We start from the raw sequence: 19,901 nt of genomic DNA, 5'->3' as shown, positions 1-19,901 counted from the left end.
CTGCAGGCACTCCACAAGTACCTGCCAAAAGACTGCTTCATCATTGCCACTCCATAAACAACCCTACAAAGTAAATGAAAACTACTCCAGACACGTGGGGCCTTTCCTTTTTCCTACAAAACTTTGCCCTTGAACATAACACAGCTCAGTGTGGTTGATGCCTCTAGGCTAGTGGGATCCCATTGGTTCTTTTAGCCTGGAAGAGACTTACACTCGGCCATTCCCCATCACCACTGCACACGAGCTAAATGAAGAGTGAGCTGACTCTGTCTGCACCTCCAGAGATGACTAGTACACAGGGATTAAAGAAAATGCTGGATTCCACTCCGTTTATTACTAATATAAAAAAATGTTAAAAAGAAAAAAAAACCAAAACTCATTCTCAGTTCTCCAAGAGCTCTCACCCCTCCCTCTTACCCGCACAGCTCCTGACCCATTTCCTCAGGGCCAGCTCAAACCGAACCTGCTCACTGCCGTTTTCACAGAAAACAACCAGCGCCAGGGATGTAGGGACGAGGGTTGGGAGAGGGCGACAGTACTGTCCAGGCTCCACCCGAAGACAGGCCAGGTGGATTCACAGAATTCAAATGAAAGGGCCGGTGGCCTCACGATAACACAGTCTAACTAAAATGGACTGGAGAGGAGCTAGGTAGGGTGAAGCCACCAGAGGCTCTACCAGACGCCTCACAGGCCCGAGTCAGACCCAGAATAACCGACACCAGGAGAATGGGAGGGCCGGGGAGGCAGTCTGGTGGAAAACTTCACAATTCTCCCATGTAGGGACGTGGGGAGAGTCTAGAGGGCACCAGGAGCCTCACTCATTTTGGCAGGAAAACTTATTCTAGTGTTGGGAAGCCACAGAAACGCCACGGACGCTGAGAAAGGCTACAAAGGGCTATGCACAGTTTCACGAAGCACAGTGATCACAGACCACGGTGGTGGGGATCATGCTACTGACGGAGAGTGGCCTTTTAGGGAGTAACTCTGTACCAGTCACCCCAACTTGACCCCAGGCCAGACAACCTGGTGAGTTTCACGAGCAGCTGACAACACGGAGGGTAAGGGGTGTCACATAAAAAGGACTTAAAACAAGCAGCTAGAAGGGAATGGCAGGAATCCGCTCCAGGCTCTCAGGAACCGAGGGAACAGTGGGGACTGGTGGGCAGATGCACTAGAAACAGCACCAAGGAGGTTTCCTGCTCAGCAGTCATTTGACGGGGGAAGGAGCCAGGAGGCAACTGAAGCGGTCCCGAAGGGAAGTCTCTGGAGACCGGATCAGAAACAAGCACACGTTGCGCACCAGCGCTGAGATACGACTCTGGACCCCAAACGGGGGCGGTGATGGGCGAGGAGGGTGTGTCACTGACTTCGGGTGCTGGGTGCAAGAGCCTCACAGTAGCCTCCAAGGGGCACAGGGAAACACATGGCCGCCAGGTCACAGAGGGCTCCTTCCGCCTGGATGGAAGGCACAGTCTCACAGGGGAGGTCCGTTGACGCCGGGGTGGTAGAAGGCACAGAGGTCCTCGTATCGACAGTGGCCCTTTTTGGCAAAGTGTCGGCAGACAGGGCGGTCGGATTTGTCTGTGAATAGTGAAAATTGGGCAGTTTAAAATTTGAGTAAGAAAGAACAAATATAATGAAAAGCAGAGAGAAGAGGTCAGATTTCCTACCCCCTACCATTTCCAGGTATTTTGGAATAGCAGTCTTTCTCCCGGGGAAAAAAAACATTCAGGTCTACTTCTGCTTCCAAATGAAAGCAGATAGCCCAGAGGAGAAAAGTCACGGGCACTCTGGGAATTAGGTCACGCTGGAGTAATGGGCATAACAAAATGGACCTCACCTTCCATAACCTGGGGGTCATCCTTGGCTGGGCACGTGTTCTTGATAACAGACCAGCTTTTGAGCCTTCGAGGGTTTCTCTGCTCTTTGTGAAAGCTTCCCCTGGAGGGACCCCCATGGCCTGGCCCCGGAAAAGGAGGTTCAGCATTGACCCCCCACCAACCACGACCATATGGGCCAGACCTGGGGCCGAGGCCTCCCCGAATTGGGCCTCTACCCCGGGGAGGAGGTGGGAGACTGAGCAGTGGTGGAATCATCAGTCCCCTTGATCCTGGAGGACCTCTGTGAAGAGCTGGAGAGAGAAAACAACACGCAAAGGTGACCAACGGGCAGCTTAATGCTGATACAGAAGCCCTGACTTTCCCCCACTCTTTTATTGACATACAGCATACACACAAGATACATCAGTTTTTAAGTACACAACTTAATTATCACAAAGTAGATACACTTGAGTTTCTACCCCCAGGTGAAGAAAGAATCTGGTTTTCCTTCAAAAGACCCCCGACCCCTTGTGTCCGTCCTCCCACTCTCTTTCCTTCTTCCACAAAGGTAAGCACTATCCTGACTTCTAACACCATAGGTTAGTTTTTGCCTATTTTTGAACTTTGCATAAATGGAATCATACAGTCTCTGTTCGTGTCTGGCTCCTCTCACTCAACGTGTTTGTGAGATGGATCCGTTTGCCTGCAGCAGTTCGTTCATTTTCATTTCAGTGTATACCCACTGTATGCACACAACTTACTTATCCATTCCACTAATGATGGACATGTGGGTGGTATCCAGTTTAGGGCTATAACAAAAAATGCTATGAACATTTTTATACATGTCTTTGTTACATGTATGTATGCATTTCTGTTGAGTACATATGTGTAGAGATATTGCTTGCTGGGTCATATAGTATATGTATGCTCCAGTTTAATAGATAACATCAAACTTTTTTGGGGGGGAGGACAGAGTCTTACTCTGTTGGCTGGGCTAGAGTGCCGTGGCGTCAGCCTAACTCACAGCAACCTCCAACTCCTGGGCTCAAGCGATCCTCCTGCCTCAGCCTCCCTAGTAGCCGGGACTATAGGCGCATGCCACCACACCCAGTTAATTTTTTCTATATTTAGTAGAGACAGGGTCCCACTCTTGCTCAGGCTGGTCTTGAACTCCTGACCTCAAGTGATCCTCCCGCCTCAGCCTCCCAGAGTGCTAGGATTAACAGGTGTGAGCCACTGTGCCTGGCCAATATCAAACTGTTTTTCAAAGCGTTCATACCAATTTACACTCCCACCAGCAGTTGTTCCATTGCTTCCACAACACTTAGTATTGTTAGTCTTTCTTATTTTACCATTCTGGTGACTATGAATAGTGGCGGTTGTTTTGCTTATTTTTTATTGTGGTAAAAAATATGTAACATAAAATTTACCATCTTAACTATTTTTAACTGCCTAGTTCAATAGTGTTAAGTACATTCATACTATTGTGAAAAAGATCTCCAGAACTTTTTTCTCTTGCAAAACTGAAACTCTATACCTACTAAACTCCCTTTCCTCAGTCCCTCTTCTCCAGCCCCTGGTAACCACGTTACAGCTTCTATGAATTTGACTTTAGATACCTCAGATAAGTGGTATCACATTATCTGCCTCTTTTTGAGAGAGTCTCACTCCACTGCCCTAAGTAGCATGCAGTGGCATCATCATAGCTCGCTGCCACCTCAAACTCCTGGGCTCAAGTGATCCTCCTGCCTAAGACTCCTGAGTAGCCGGCACTACAGGCATGTCACTGCCTGGCTAATTTTTTTATTTTTATAGAGATAAGGGTCTTACTATGTTGCCCAGGCTGGTATGAATTTCTGGCCTCAATCGATCTTCCTGCCTCAGCATCCCAAAGTGCTGGGGTTACTACAGGCATGAGCCACCACACCTGGCCCACAGGACTTGTCTTTCATTTCACTTAGCATAACGTCCTCAAGGTTCATCCATGTTGTAGTATGTGAGTTTCTTCTTTTGTAAGGCTGACTAATATTCCACTGTGTGTACACACCACATTTTGTTTATCCGTTCTTCTGTCAATGGGCATTTGGGCAGCTTCCACCTCTTGCCTACCATGCTTAGTGCTGCTATGGACATGGGTGTGCAAATACCTCTTCAAGATCCTGCTTTCAATTTTTTGGATATATACCCAGAAGTGGGACTGTCATTTGACAGTCTATTTTTAACTTTTTGAGGAACCTCCATACTGTTTTCCACAGTGATCACACCATTTTACAATCCCATCAGCAGTGCACAAGAGTTCCAATTTCAAAGTGGTATGTTTTTATCTTGCATTTATTTGATGGTTAATGCTGTTGAATACTTGTTCACATGTTTCTTGTTCATCTAGATCTCCATTTTTATAAGATGTCTGTTCTGGTCTTTGGTCAATTTTTCTAATGGCTTGTCTGGAAGAGTTCTTTATATATTCTAGGTATGAGCTCTTTACTGGTTATATTTGTTGCAAATATCTTCTACTCTATGGCTTCCTGTTAAGAAACAGGTGTCATTTGATTAATAGAAGCTTATATTTTCTAATGTAGTTCAACTTATCAATCTTTCCTTTATGGCTAGTGTGTATATGTGTATTTCAACTCTGTTTAAGAACTCTTGGCTACCCTAAGACCATGCAAATACATTTACTTTCTAGAAGAGAATTAGTCTTTTATCTTTTACACTTAGCTCTACGGTCTACTTGGAATTGATGTTTGTACATGGCATGAGTATGAGGTCAAATTCCATTTTTTTCACACGAAAATCCAATTGATCCAGTATCATTTACTGAAAAGACTAACTTTTCAGTTCTATCTTCATCATAAATGAAGTGTCCATCTATGTGTGGGCTTGTTATTGGACTACGCCCTCTTATTGACTTTTATGTCTGTCACCGTGCCTAAACCACATTGTCATAATCCCTATAGTTTTATTTCTTTTTTTAAATTATTTTTTTAAGAAATGGGAGTCTCACTGTGTTGCCCAGGCTGGCCTCAAACTTCTGGACTCGAGGGATTATCCTGAGTAGCTGGGACTACAGGGGCATGCCACAGTGACTGGCTTACAATAAGCCTTTTTTTTTTTTTTTTTTTTAAGAGACAGGGTTTGGCTCTGTCACCCAGGCTGGAGAGCAGTAGCATGATCACAGTTCACTGCAACCTTGAACTCCTGGACTCAAGTGATCCTCCCATCCTACCGTCTCAGCCTCCTGAGTAGCTGGGACTACAAGTGCATAGCACCATGCCTGGCTAATTTTTTGTAGAGATGGGCCCTCACTATGTTGCCTAGGCTGATCTTGAACTCCTGGCCTCAAGTAATCCTACAGCCTCAGCCTTTCAAAGTGCTGGGATTACAGGCAAGAGCCACCACACCTGGCCACAATAAAGCCTGATATTCAGAGTAAGCCCTCCCACTTCAAGATTGTCTTGACAGTCTCTCATTGTGATACTTTGTTATTTCCATATCATAATGTAAAATGTTTATTTCCACAAAGCCATTATAGGAGTTCTGAGTGGAAATGCATTGAATCTATAGATCAATCTCAGAAGAAGTGACATTTTTATTTTTACAACATTGAGTTTTCCAATCTGCAAATATACAACTTCTCTCCACTCATTTAGGTGTAGAATCCCTGATCCTTTGATTTTAAGTCCTTCCTTGGTTTTACTCCCTCCCTTGTTCCCTTCTCCAGGATCTAACACGGATCAGGGCCCCTTCCTCCTCACCTGACTTGGGATCACCAGGCTTTCCATTGGCCATTGGGGGAGGGCCCAGAAGGCTGGGTGGTCCTAAGAGTAGACATAAAAATATGGTCATCGTAATGGATTAAAGGACTGATGATTCTGTTCTTTTTTTTTTGAGACAGAGTCTTGCTCTGTTGCCTGGGGTAGAATGCCATGGCATCAGCCTAGCTCACAGCAACCTCAAACTCTTGGGCTCAAGCAATCCTCCTGCATCAGTCTCCCAAGGAGCTGAGACTACAGGCGCGTGCCACGGGGCCGGCTTATTTTTCTATTTTTAGTAGAGATGGGGTCTCGCTCTTGCTCAGGCTGGTCTCCAACTCCTGAGCTCAAGCGATCCTCCTGCCTTGGCCTCCCAGAGTGTTAAGATTATTACAGGCGTTAGCCACTGCGCCCGGCCGATGATCCTGTTCTTAGATGTTTTTCTTTTATTATTCATTGCTTAATTCAAGCAATAAAGTTAGGCATATTCTCACCCATCTCTCTGCCCTTTTTTCTGCAAAGTTCTTTCAGGGTTTGCAAAAAGTGGAGACTCAGTCAAAGCAGATAATGCAACTTTTTCTTTTCCTTACAGTGCTGCTATCCAAAACATCCCAAGTGATTGCAGAGATAAATCAACCCCTCACCTTAACTGCTGGCCAATCAGATAGTTCTTTTCTCCTCCCTTTGCCCCGGGGGAGTAGTTTAGAGAAAGCTGCCACTTCCACCTTCCCAGTGAAAGTCTGGTCACAAGATGTCATCCCAGTCATCGCAATCTGCAACATCTCTGCTTCCCCTCTTCCCTGCCGTTCTGCGGCTGCGCATACGAGCTCTTTATCCTCTCCTCCCCCGCCTTCTCTAGAAAGGTTTGGGGCCGGATTGAGGTTGATGGTTCAAGTTAGAGAACTCGCTCAAGGTTCCATTCGGGACAGCCCCCCGCCATCTCGCCCCAGTGCGTGCGCCCCTCCTCCTTCCGTTAGCCCACCTCCCCCGCACCTTATCGGCCCTAGCCCACTCCCCGGACGGGCTGACAGGCATGTGCACATCCCTCCCAGACCCCTCACCGACGGGACTCCCATCCTCCTCATCTCCTGTCTCGTCCCGCTCGGGCAGTGGGGGCTGCTGCGGCGGCGGTGGCTGGTGCTGATTCTGCCTCTTTCGTTTCGGCATCGTGGCTGCGGCAATGGCTGCAGCGGGATCTGGAGGGCAGTGAGGAAGGGGCACGCTGGGATTCTGTTTCCGCTTCCGGGGGGGCGGCGGGCCGCGAGGCGAGGCTCCCGCCATTCCACTTCCGGAGGGCTGCGGGCAGTCCCGGCGGCGGCCGCATGCTCAAGTAAACTGCGTCGCTCCACCTCTGCCGGCACGGCGGCTATGTCAAACCTTCGCTTCGCTCCTGCAAGTGCTTAGAAAAAATCCCTCTCTTCCACCTCGCTGGACAACACCATAACCAGCTCCTCACAGTGTGCCGGAGTCAGCAGGCTCTCGGGCCAGAAGGCCTGAGAAGAGGTGACTGTCGCACCAGAAGATCGCCACATCCGGCCCGCGGTTACTATGGCAACAGCTGCAGGCATAACTTCGTGCCCTCTGACCTCCTTCCAAAAGTCCTTGTCCCACCTGGGTTTCCCTTCCTGTCCGCTCTCACGTTTATGATCTGTAAACATACCCCTTATTACCGTTCCCACAAGAAATTTGGGTCCCAGCAGGTTGGCGCCCAGACCGCCACCAGCCCCTCAAGACCTCTGACCGTGCCCCCAGTGTAGCACAGCAACCGGCGTCATCCCGGGACGCGCAGTCTCGGCGTTTCGCTAAGGTCAATCCCTCGAGTTGGCCCTGCAGCCTCAGCGTGTCCACGCCCCCGTCTCCCTTAGGCAGAAGGACCCGCCCTGCGCCCCGCCGCCCCCTCCAGGTGAGTGGTAGCTCCTCCCGGGAACGCAAGGTAGTGATGACACGCGTCCCCCCTCCTCCGAACGCGACTTGGTAGCGTCCGTGACGGAGTGAGCCCGATCCTCCCACGCGCGCCGCCCAGCTCGCCGCCGGGGTGCCTCTCCGCGCCGCCGGCTTCCACGCGCCGGTAGCCCGTCCCGCATCACCCCGTCGCCCTGCTCCCAGAGGGAAGTGGCCGTATTCCTCGCGTCCGCCTTCCGCCGCTGCGGCCGCGGCAATTCGGCCGGGCCCGCCCGCTGACGTCACCTGCGAGCCCCGCCTCCTCCAGGGTCCCGGGCCCTGGCGGCTGGGGCTGCCCCGGGGGAGTCAGTTGAGGCGGCCGGGGCTCGGCGCAGGGCGGGCCAGGTGACTGGTCCGGGCCATGCCGAGGAAGAAGCCCTTCAGCGTGAAGCAGAAGAAGAAGCAGTTGCAGGACAAGCGGGAGCGGAAGAGAGGTCAGTGCGGGAGCGGGGAGCCGGGGGAGGGGGCGGGGCTCGGGCTCCCGCACCTCTGGCAGGAGGGGTGTGCCCGGCGCACCTCGGGGGCGTGGGCGGGGGAGGGGCGCGCTCCGACCCCGCGGGCTGTGGCGGAGGGGACCCCCACCCTGGCCCCTGCATCTAGAAGGGGTGGGGACGGATGGAGAGTTGGGGGAGGGGAATCCCTCCAGCTCCAACGGGGCGCCATCCTCGCGGCTCCCCGGAGGAGTGACTCCCCACGCACATCCGGGAGGGTCCTGGGGAGGGTGGCTGGGAGGACGGAGCCTCCAGAGAAGTTGGGTGGGGTGAGGAGGAGTCGGACGGATCGGGGAGAGGGTCTTACGGCCCCTGAGAGCCGGCCAGCGCTGGCGTCACCAGCCCCTCCCCGCAGGGCTTCAAGATGGGCTACGCTCCAGTTCCAACAGCCGCAGCGGGAGCCGGGAGCGGCGGGAGGAGCAGACCGACACCTCGGACGGGGAGTCTGTGACCCATCACATCCGCAGGCTCAACCAGCAGCCTTCTCAGGGGCTGGGTCCGCGAGGCTACGACCCAAATCGGTGAGGGTGGGAGGGGGCGCTGGTCCCTGGCTTCCCTGCCTACCGGAAGTCAGAGCGTGGGGGAGAGCGGGCTGCTGCTGGGGCAGCCGTGGAGTGGAGGCGGTGGGGCTGGGATGCCGCGGTTCTCCGCCGGCCACTTGGCTCTCCAGAGCCGGCCACAGTCTTGCCTTCCTGAGGGGCTGGAGAGAGTTTTGCTTTGAAAAGAGGGAGGCCGAATGTATCGTGAAAGAAGGACTGGGATCAGGCTGACTGAGAGGAGACACGAACAACTCTGGAGAGAGAGCTTTGCAACACTGTCTGCCCAGGAGTTTGTGGCCACAGGATTGTGCTGGATTTCATGGTCCCTGTTCCCGTAGATACCGGCTGCATTTTGAACGGGACAGCCGGGAGGAGGTGGAGAGGAGAAAGAGAGCAGCTCGGGAGCAAGTGTTACAGCCGGTCAGCGCCGAGGTGCTGGAGCTGGACATCCGGGAGGTCTATCAGCCCGGCTCAGGTGAGGGAGAGCGAGACAGGCATTGGGCCGGGGGAATGAGTGTGAAAGGTAAGAGCTGACTGCTGTGAGGAAGGAGGGGTCTGGGATGTGCACTTGAATCCTGGAAGTGTCTTCACACTTACTTGGGCTCTTTCTTGACTTCCCAGTCCTGGACTTTCCCCGACGTCCTCCTTGGAGCTATGAGATGTCCAAGGAGCAACTAATGAGCCAGGAGGAACGAAGCTTCCAGGAGTATCTTGGGAAGATTCATGGGGCTTACACCTCTGAGAAACTCAGCTACTTTGAGCACAATCTGGAGGTGACAGTGGAGTGGGCACAAGAGTGTGGCATAGTGACCCATGGTCAATTTGGTCTGGGGTCAGGCTGGAGAGGGATTCTGAGCTCAGGTTCTCATCCACTGATCTTGTCTTTTCAGACGTGGAGGCAGCTGTGGCGAGTGTTAGAGATGTCTGACATTGTCCTGCTTATCACTGACATCCGACATCCAGTGAGTCCTGGGGATGAGGGTGGTAAAGGAGGAGGAGGGAGGAACGTTCTTGTGGGGTAAAGGTCAGAGGCAAGAGTTGGGAGAAAGAGGTATTCTTCTCTTTCCTTTCTTTCCAGCCTCTACCCTGTGCTGATGTCTGCAGTCAGGAACTCAGTTTTTTATTCATCTCTTGTTATAGCCTGTCACTCTTCCCCTGGCCAGCTAACTGTCTTCTTTACTGCCTTTGATGAAAAACTCTTATGTCCGGTCTCCTAGCCCACCAGAGCTAGACCGATAGAAAATCCCCGTGTGGAGCTCCAGGGATTCTATGAAGGCAGCTGGGGACTTCCCCCTGCCCAGCCCAAAGATGCCTTTTCTTCTTATCTCGTTTCTCTAGTACCACCACATCAGTCGCTACAGAACCCACCTGGAATGCTAGGGTAGTGGTTAAGGCTGTAGACTCTGCTGCTGGACTGCCCTGTGTAAATCCTGGCTGTGACACTTCACTGTTGTCCTCCAGTGGGAGAAAGGGAGGTTTGTGGGGATGTTTAAGATGGAGGTCTTTAACAACATGCACACACACATACAAACACACGTGTGCACGTGCACATCTGTACATGCAGGTATGTTTGCATACACTCAAATTCACATTCACATGTGCTTAACACACAGACATGCACACATGCGCATGTGCTTGCACGTCTGCACGTCTGCACGTGTACACGCTTACACAGTCCACACATGAAAACAGACAGTAATTTCTACCCCAACCCGCATCCCTGTTTCTGATCCCATCCTTTACCTCAGTGTTTTTTTTTTTTTTTTTTTTTTTTGAGACAGAGTCTCACTTTGTTGCCCGGGCTAGAGTGAGTGCCGTGGCGTCAGCCTAGCTCACAACAACCTCCAACTCCTGAGCTCAAGCGATCCTCCTGCCTCAGCCTCCTGAGTAGCTGGGACTACAGGCGTGCGCCACCATGCCCAGCTAGTTTTTTTTTTATATATATTTTTAGTTGTCCCGCTGATTTCTTTATATTTTTTTTAGTAGAGACGGGGTCTCGCTCTTGCTCAGGCTGGTCTCGAACTCCTGAGCTCAAACGATCCACCCGCCTCGGCCTCCCAGAGTGCTAGGATTACAGGCGTGAGCCACTGCGCCCGGCCACCTGAGTGTGTTAAGTGTTGTTATTTCCTTGTCCTGTTTTTGGTTTGTTTCCACGTTTAATCATGACCTATAGGAACGCCCCAAGGCTCACACAGACAAAATTAACTCCTGCTTTGTCTTTCTTATTTAGTTTGGCTAGTTTATCATTTTCAGTCCAGAATCTGCTACCACCAGGGCCTTGTTTCCAAGCTGTGTCTGCTGAGCAGGGAGCGGGAGGCAGAGGACTCTGGGTTGATCTCTCGCTGCTCCATCCCGTTCCCAACCCTGTCCCAGGTTGTGAATTTCCCACCAGCACTTTATGAGTACGTGACTGGAGAACTTGGGCTGGCCCTGGTGCTGGTCCTGAACAAGGTGGATCTGGCCCCACCAGCTCTCGTGGTTGCCTGGAAGCATTATTTCCACCAGCACTATCCCCAGCTCCACATCGTCCTTTTCACCTCCTTCCCTCGGGACCCTCGTACCCCACAGGACCCTAGTAGTGGTGAGTAGACGATGAGGAGGGCAACATAGGGGAGGTGGGGTGGCAGGGGACAAAGGGGAGAACAAAGAAGCTTATCGACAAGGGGATACCTGATCTTGGGCCTAAGCGTGGTAGAAGAGATGAAGTGCACGAGCCTGTGTGCAAACCCTTTTGTGCCCTGTGACCTCAGTCTTGAAGAAGAGTCGGAGGCGGGGGAGAGGATGGACTCGGGCCCTGGGGCCGGAGCAGTTGCTGAGAGCCTGTGAAGCCATCACTGTGGGGAAAGGTACGTGACCCTTAGAAGAGGGATGTGGGAGGCCATGAGGGAGACCCAGGCCCAGAGTCATTTTGCTCACCTTTCCTGAAGACAAGCCCTCTATTTTGAGAGCATGTTGGAGGTTCTAGCAGGGGAGCGCAGCTACTTTTATACCCTTGACCGAAGAACAGTCCTCCTCTATCGGGAAGGTCGTCCTCTTTGAGCGCGCAGCTTTGGGAGGGACACACATGGAGCGGTGAGGGAGGAAGGGGACAGCCGCCTAGCCAGCCAGATTGCCCTCACATCTGAGCCCTCTATTTTGGATGTGCACGAGAGGCCAGGGGTAGGATGGAAGAAGGAGCAAACTGACTTGGTGGGACAAGAGAGGCAGCAGGTAGGCAGGAGCCTAGTGGTTTGCTGCTTTTAGTCTTCCCAGGACTTTTCAGAAACTCAGACAAAGAAATGTTCATGATTCCAGGGTTGGGTCAAGTGAAGACTGGGAGATTCTCTGGCCCTCCATTGTTTAGGTTGCCACTGTACAACTCCAGAGGGTGTCGGTTATGTCAGTTATGCAGTGTACAGTCTGTGCCATCGTGTATGGCCGCTCTGGGGAAAACCTTCCTCTTCTTCTCTGGGCAGTGGACCTGAGCAGCTGGCGGGAGAAGATTGCTCGAGATGTGGCTGGGGCCACCTGGGGTAGTGGCTCCGGGGAGGAGGAGGAAGAAGAGGATGGGCCAGCAGTGCTGGTGGAGCAGCAGACTGATTCAGCGATGGAGCCAACCGGCCCAACCCAGGAGCGCTACAAGGATGGGGTGGTGACCATCGGCTGTGTGGGTAAGGAAGTGGTGTCCTGTGCATGTTGGCCTCCCAGGAGGCATACAGTTGGCAAAGAGGGAGGGGGAGCAGGTCTTATTAGGCTACAGGGTCTCTGAGGGGAGTCTCTGCTCTTCGTGGGCAAGGCAGAGGGGCATCTGCTGTGCTGGAAGGATCACGACAGCCTGAGCCAAATTCCACCTCTCCTCAGCTGTGTGGTCTTGAGCAAGTGATGTAGCTACGTTGAGTCTTACTTCCTTTGATTTTAAAAATGAAGGCATTGGCCGGGCGCGGTGGCTCACGCCTGTGATCCTAGCACTCTGGGAGGCCGAGGCGGGCGGATCGTTTGAGCTCAGGAGTTCGAGACCAGCCTGAGCAAGAATGAGACCCGATCCCTACTAAAAAAATAGAAAGGAATTAGCTGGACAACTAAAAAAAAAAAAAAAAAAAAAAATACATATATATATATAAAATTAGCCGGGCATGGTGGCGCATGCCTGTAGTCCCAGCTACTCGGGAGGCTGAGGCAGTAGAATTGCTTGAGCCCAGGAGTGTGAGGTTGCTGTGAGCTAGGTTGATGCCACGGCACTCTAAGCCGGGCAACAGAGCGAGACTCTATCTCCAAAAAAAAAAATGTAGGCATTGTTACCTGATTAAAAGAATGGATGTGAGGAACGAAGGGAAAAAGCCTAACAAGGAGTGACAAATAATGATAGCAGTAATAATAATGCTCTCAATACTTAGCATTCACTTGGTGCTCACTTAGAACCAGGTGCTGTTCTAAGTGATTTACATATATTAACTGTTTTAGTTGTAGTAATTAGTCTATAGTATAATGATCATTAATTCATGGTAGGAGCTCAACAAGTATTAGTTTCCTTCTAGGTCTTAACTCCTTAAATAAGGGCTTTGTCTTAACTCTCAGTGGGGGAAAAATGAATGCCTGAGTAGGGCCCAGGGCCCCTTTTCATTTTGGGTGGGAGAGGTGAGAAGAGACCTTGGTGAAATTGTGGTATTTGCGATGATGTTGGGACCAAACAGGGCCCAGTCCAGAAGACACTGGGGAGTGTGAAGCGGGTAGTTGGGCTCCTTGGAAGGGCCCCTGACTTGTCTTTCCGTGTCCTTTTTGTCTTGGGGAAAAAGCTGCCTGACGGCTGAGTGACTGTCCCCCTATTTCCAGTCATCTCACACTGGCCCTCGTCCTGGGGGCCTCTGTCCCTCTCTCACAGTGGGCTCTGCACCAGCATGTCTGTGTGGAGCGGTGTGCTGAGCCCAGCATTTGCTGCGGCACGGGCAGCCCCGAGTTTGGATTTCCCTGCAGCTCTCGTTCACGTATCCACTCAACAGATATTTACTGAGCACCCACCAGGTGCCAGGTGCTGTTGGAGGGATGGGACGTGCCACTGTGAAAATGGCAAAAAGGTCCCTGTATATTCATGGAGCTTATTTTCCTGTGAGTAAATAGATTTATGATGTGAAATCATATTATTTAAGGGCAATGAAGGAAAGGAAGCAATGAAAGGGGACAGAGAGTACCTGGGAAGGGAGGGGACCTCGGGAAAACCTCCCTGAGGAAAGAACTGGATGGTGAGAGGAAGTGAGCCATTTGCAGCTGTACGGGAAAGGTCCTGAGTGGGAATGAGCTTGGTGATTCCAGGACCACACGAGTGTGGGACTAGGGGACTGGAACCTGGGGGCCCGGGAAGAGTATCTAGGATGAGGTCAGGAAGGTCTCCAGGAGCCATATCACGTAGGGTCTTGTGGCTGTGACAGGCATTTTGGATTTTATTCTAAGTCTCATGGGAAGCCAGCGGTCGATTATGAGCAGGGGAATGACAAGGTCTGATTTCCTTGTTTAGAAGTTTACCTACTAAGTAGAGAGTAAATGGTGTAGGGTGGGCAAGCAAGGAGGCAGAGAGCGCAGTCAGAGGCTGTTTCAGTAGTCTAGGGGAGAAATAAGAGCTGCTCAGAGTAGCGTGCTAGAAGTGGAGGTGGTGGGATGGGGCCAGAAACAGGACATATTTTGAAGGTAGAGAAAATGAGATCGCTGATAGTTTGTATTTGGCACCTAAAAGAAAGCAAATAAAGAAGAACTTCCAGGTTTTTTTCCTGAGCCACTGGGAATTCCATGATGGGAAGACTGGGAGAGAAGCAGATTTGCAGGGGTTGGGGAAGGGAGGGGAACCAGAAATTAAGTTTGAGATTCTTTTTAAATATCCCTAGTGGAGATGTTAAATAGGCAGTGGGTATAGGAGTTGGGAGCTTAGGGGAGAGAAGAGTACTGGAGATTTGAATTTGGGAAGGATTTAAATTTGGGGAGCCATTGATGATATAAGTAGTATTTAAAGCCATGGGATTGGGTGAGACGTAGGGGCAGAAGTAGGTAGAGAAGAAGAAGCCAAGGACTGAGCCGTAGGACAAGCAGCATTTAGAGGTTGGGCAAAGGAGAGTGAGAAGGAGGAAAACCAAGGGAGTATCCCACAAGTCAAATGAAAAAAGTGTTTGAAGAGGAAAGGAGGTGTGGACTGTGTCAGATATTGCTGACAGTTGCGTAAGAGGAGAATAGAGACTTGCTCGGTGGGCTTGGCAACGTGAAGGTCAGAGGTTTTGGTGGAGTGGAGGAGAGAAAGCTATATTGGGGTAGGCCCACGAGAGGACGTGTAGCAACATGGGGAACCTCACATAACCTTGTGCAAAAGGAGCCAGCACAATAACATCCATGCTGCACAATTCCATTTGTATGAAGTTCAAAAGCCAGGCACAGTGGCTCACACCTGTAATCCCAGAACTTGGGAGGCCGAGGCACGAGGATCACTTGAGACTAGGAGTTTGAGACCAGCCTGGGCAACACAACGAGACCCCATCTCTACAGAGTATCAAAAAATTATCTGGGTGGGGTAGCGCGTGCCTGTAGTCCCAGCTACTCGGGTGGCTGAGGCAGGACGATCACTTGAGCCCAGGAGTTTGAAGTTACAGTGAGCTGTGGTCATGCCGCTTGCACTCCAGCCTGGTGACAGAGCGAGACCCTGTCTCAGAAGCTGCAGAATTTAACTGCATCATTGAGGGACACACAGGCTGTAAACTAAAGAGAAACATAAGGAGTGGAATCTCTTAAAAGTCAGGATTGCGAGGGAGAGAGTTATGATCAAGAGGGATGAACGGGCTTCTGAGGTAGCATATCACATCCTGGGTGGTATGGGGTTCATTAGGCTGCACATTTATGTTCTATGCATTTTTTTGTGTGTTAAAGTTTACAGTCACAAAGAAGGTGGCATGAAGAAGTGATGACAAGAGATAGATAAATCTTTTAAGAAGTTTTCCTATAAAGGGGACAGAGAAATGGGGGTGGTGGGAGTTGTCAAAGGAGAATTGCTTTCTCCCTCCCTCCTTTTGAAAGGAGACACGTCAGTGTGTGTGAGGGAGTGCATTCGGCACTCTGGCATGCCAGCCACAGTCGGCTGCCCAGGAGTGGGTGCTGAGTGGGCAGAGAGTTGCATTTTACAGGGTTGGGGTTTTACCAGGTGGGTAGGATGGAGGCGGGAGGCAGGACCAGGGCGTTCCAGGTCTGCGAATGGACCTGGTTTAGAGCTGGATCATGGAATCTGAGTTGGGTAAGAAGGGAAGTGAGGACATAGGTATTGCATAGTGCTACTGTGCGAGGGTCAGGGTCACAGACTTATTGGAATAGGGGAACCAGAAAAAGCGAGCTGGAGGGGTGGATGTCAGGGCAGAGAGGCGTGTGAAATGACAGGGTCTAGGTATTACCACGGGAGTGGGCAGCTGAGGTGGGGTTAAGGAGACACTGTCTGGCAGTGTGATGCGGGCACTAAAGTCAGTCAGAAGGAAGGTGGTGGTCCAGAACAGAGTTGCGGTGAGCCCCAAGGCTTCCAGTTTTCTCCTGGCACAAGTCATAGTGTTTATTATGAGAAGTGGATCACTTGTGCTGGGCAGTTATTCTTCTGAGAGCACCAACCCAGGCAGTTGTATTGGTTATCTCATTTAATCCTGATCACTGAGGTAGGAGGTATTGCACTGTAAAATGAGGAAACAGAGGCCCAGAAAGTTAAGTAAATTGCCTTGAGGTCACAAAGCTGGTAAGTGGAGAGGCCAGGATTCAACCCTAGTAGTCCAGAGCCTGATTTATAATTTGCAATGTTGTACCGCTTCCTTAATTCCTGAGCTGTAGTTCTCCTTTTATCTACAGCTCCAGCACGGCATCCTGCCCATCAGAGTAGAGCCATGTCCTATGTGATTTTCCTTGCCTTCCTCAGGTTTTCCCAACGTGGGAAAGTCCTCGCTAATCAATGGGCTGGTGGGGCGGAAGGTCGTGAGTGTGTCCAGAACCCCAGGCCATACCCGATACTTTCAGACCTACTTTCTCACCCCCTCCGTGAAGCTCTGTGACTGCCCGGGCCTCATCTTCCCATCTCTGCTGCCCAGGCAGTTGCAGGTATGAGGGCGGAGGGGGCAGAGGAGGGAGAGAAGGTGGGACGTTGAGGAAGGTGCTGAGTGCTCATTGCCCCGCAGGTCCTGGCGGGCATCTACCCCATCGCGCAGATCCAGGAGCCCTACACCGCGGTGGGCTACCTGGCCTCCCGGATCCCCGTGCAGGCCCTGCTCCACCTGCGCCACCCAGAGGCTGAGGACCCCTCAGCACAACAGCCCTGGTGTGCCTGGGACATCTGTGAAGGTGAGTTCCTCGTGCCTGGCTTCTCCCTACGTGGTTCCAGCTGCCCTCCCTTACCTGTCAGCCTCTGGCCTCGCCCTTCACCCTCCTCTGTCTCCTTTCCTGCCTTCAGAGATTCTGCCATCGATGAAGCTGCTGTCCACTTACCCCCAGATTTCTGAGGCAGGGACAGCAAGATCTCTGGCCTGGAATGTTTGGGGGAAAACTGGAAGGACTGTGTTATAGCAGTGGTACCTGGTTAACGGTCCCCCCTCCCGCTATCTTTTCTCCCTCCAGCCTGGGCAGAGAAACGTGGTTACAAGACAGCCAAGGCGGCTCGGAACGACGTGTATAGAGCAGCCAACAGCCTTCTGCGGCTGGCAGTGGATGGCCGCCTCAGCCTGTGTTTTCACCCCCCAGGCTACAGTGAACAGAAAGGTCAGAGCCCGGATATTCCTACCCAGCAAAAGGGTGTGGGCTTTGTGGGCAGACAGAATGAGGGTCAAACCTGGATTCTGCACCTGTTGTCCAGGTCTGTGTTTTCTGCCATCTTAGATGGTTTCCTGATCTGAAAACTACGGGTGCTGATTGCCCCCTAGCATGGTGGTTGTGAAGATTGAGATCCATGTGCATAAAGCTTCTCTTCAGTGCTCTGCACATGAGAGTTTGAATGAATGAATGATTGCCAGCAGCTATAAAAATTACTCTTATTCCTAGTCTTTGCCTCTTCCCCACCTTTCTCTGGCTTCAGTTCCTTGCTCAAAACTCTCCATTCTTTTTCTTGTTTTGGTTTCCCAGGCACCTGGGAGTCCCATCCAGAGACCACGGAGCTGGTGGTTTTGCAGGGCAGGGTGGGGCCAGCAGGTGACGAGGAGGAGGAGGAAGAGGAAGAGCTGAGCAGCTCCTGTGAGGAGGAGGGAGAGGAGGACCGGGATGCGGATGAGGAGGGAGAAGGGGATGAGGACACCCCAACCTCAGCTCCAGGGTCCAGCCTGGCCACCCGAAACCCTTATGCCCTGCTGGGTGAGGACGAGTGCTGAGTCCCCACCCGGCACCATCTTCCCATCCAGTATCTTTGCTTTCGGACTGACCTGGGGGTATCTCCCCTCTGCTGCCGCAGTTGTGAATAAAGACTGTCTGCTTTGTAGCCCCTTCCCTAGATGAACGGAGGTGAGAGCGGCTGTTTGAGGCTGACAGCTGTGGGAGGCTTCTCTCCTCTTTTCCCTTTTTTCATGCATCCTCTTTACAAAAAAAGTTCTCTTAGGAGTTAATTCAGTGGGTTCTGAGGCCCTGCAACCTGCTTCCTCTGCCCACTCTCCCACTGTGCACCTTAGGAATCCCATTATCCACATGGGGAGGGGGGGTCTAAATCCAGCCCCTTTTAGAGTTTGCCGTTCTCTCTGACTGGAGCAGTGGCCCCGTGCGCCCCCTGCTGCCAGACCTGAGTCCTACCACGAGGTACTGGGAGAAGGAGCAGTAAGAGAGAAGGTACCTCAAGCTGATGTGAGATTTTTACAGGAATCATTCAATTTTGACAAATGTTTACTGAGGGTCTTCCATGTGTCTGGGCCTGCGCTGAGCACTGAGCATACAAAGACACACCGGTGGGGCCTGACCGAAACCTGCAGCCGGGCTGCCGTCAGGGCCCCGTCCTCAGGCACCCAAGCTGTGGGATTAAGAAGGGTGAATAATGTTCTCCAAATCCTGGAGGCTCATGGGGTATAATTCTAGGACTTCCTGTTGATATAAAATTTTAGTTAAGACAAAATACTTGTGAAAATATTGATTATATGTGTACAAGTAGAGTCTTAATTATTGGTGCACAACTAGCGTGCTCATTTATGATCCGAGAAGAACAGCCCTTTAGGTACAGTGTTAAGTTTCATTATTTAAGTGTCTGGCAGCTTCGGGTATGTGGGATACCTAGGGGAGTGTGCAGAACCAGCTTCCTCAATCCCATTTACTCTGGTTTGAGGATGGAGCAAAGCTGACTTAGTGTAGGGTACCTCGAAGTTAGCAGGTGGCCAGAGCCATCTTAATGTTTCATCTCTGCAGTGCAGCAGAGATCAGCTCTCTTGTGAGTCGGGGTGCCTTAGGCCTTGCTTTATTTCATCCTTGTTAAGCCAGCAGCTAGACTTCTAGATTTAATTCATGGCAAAAAGGAAGAATGGGCTTTGTTTTATTGCCTGCCACAGTATTGTCTGGTTTGGATGATAACAGTAGGCAGGTTGACTGTTAGGTGGAAGGGTGAGGAGAGGGAGTACCAGATCCCTTCTCTCTGAAGCATCCCGTTGAGGTTCCGAGTCACTGGGAATTTCTCTAATGCCAGCAGAGACCCTGTCAACCAAGGAACAAAGGCAACTATAGAAGAGGCTGAGGTGTTTGGGCCACATAGTCCTTCAAGCTCACCCTCTCCATTGGTCCCAGAGAGAACATAAGTCCTGGAATTTTCACTCCAGTGCAAGGTTTAAATACTACCAGCATGTGGATGTGCTTGAAGGTTGCCCAAGATGTTCTGGAAAAGAGAAACTGTCCCAGTTGAGGGAAAGATCTACCTATCTCCCATCTGGGGCTCTTTAGTCTCACCAGTGAGTCTTCTAATGGAGAAAAGGGGGCCCCAGCTCAGCTTCCTTTGAGGGTTCGTGATGTTCAGAGATGCTCAGGGACTTCTCTGCTGCTGGAGGTGGGGTGGGGACATTGGATTCATTTCCTCAGAAAGTGTAGAGATGGGAGAAAAATCAGAATTCTATTTGTGCCTCTGCCTCTGTGCTGCTCCTTTTCACTTGTCTTTATCTTTTGCTATCTCATGAGCTTCACCAGGGGCATTTGGGAGAGTCTGGGAGTAGGAATGAAGAATTGAGACCAGGAGCCACGTGGGCAGCTGACGAGGGGAGATTTTTATGCTGAAGATGTGGCAGGAAGCAAATCTAACATTTCCAAGGGGTTAGACTGAATGACTCTTCCCAGACCCCCTCAGTGACTTGCTGCCTCCCTAAGAAAGTAACACCAGGAAGAGAACTATCTTAGGAACAAGCAGATCATGGAGGAGAAGGATAAATAGTA

At 51.3% G+C, this 19,901-nt stretch overlaps 2 protein-coding genes across 3 annotated transcripts; one reads left to right on the top strand and one right to left on the bottom strand.

Annotated features, from left to right (window-relative positions):
- Window positions 1–302: 302 nt before the first annotated feature.
- PRR3 (proline rich 3) lies at window positions 303–7,430 on the bottom strand. Of its 2 annotated transcripts, XM_045541537.1 has the most exons (4): window positions 6,634–7,429; window positions 5,576–5,638; window positions 1,841–2,131; window positions 303–1,581 (listed from the first exon to the last, which is right to left on the bottom strand). In XM_045541537.1, the coding sequence occupies exons 1-4, from the start codon at window positions 6,851–6,853 to the stop codon at window positions 1,475–1,477; spliced, it is 681 nt and encodes a 226-aa protein (XP_045397493.1). In that variant the 5' UTR covers window positions 6,854–7,429; the 3' UTR covers window positions 303–1,474. The 2 variants fall into 2 exon arrangements, with proteins under 2 accessions (XP_045397493.1, XP_045397494.1); XM_045541538.1 differs by lacking the exon at window positions 5,576–5,638 and having other exon boundaries at window positions 6,634–7,430.
- Window positions 6,876–17,985, top strand: GNL1 (G protein nucleolar 1 (putative)). Its single transcript, XM_045541536.1, has 12 exons — window positions 6,876–7,947; window positions 8,360–8,525; window positions 8,882–9,018; window positions 9,165–9,316; window positions 9,434–9,505; window positions 10,917–11,124; window positions 11,294–11,389; window positions 11,999–12,193; window positions 16,444–16,622; window positions 16,700–16,862; window positions 17,136–17,276; window positions 17,637–17,985. The coding sequence occupies exons 1-12, from the start codon at window positions 7,875–7,877 to the stop codon at window positions 17,876–17,878; spliced, it is 1,824 nt and encodes a 607-aa protein (XP_045397492.1). The 5' UTR covers window positions 6,876–7,874; the 3' UTR covers window positions 17,879–17,985.
- Window positions 17,986–19,901: the final 1,916 nt, after the last annotated feature.

This window comes from Lemur catta, chromosome 2 (assembly GCF_020740605.2).
Source record: "Lemur catta isolate mLemCat1 chromosome 2, mLemCat1.pri, whole genome shotgun sequence".
In the NCBI taxonomy this organism is placed as follows: Eukaryota; Metazoa; Chordata; class Mammalia; order Primates; family Lemuridae; genus Lemur; species Lemur catta.
Note: the sequence above shows the minus strand (reverse complement) of the source record. Positions and strands in the feature narration are given on the sequence as shown.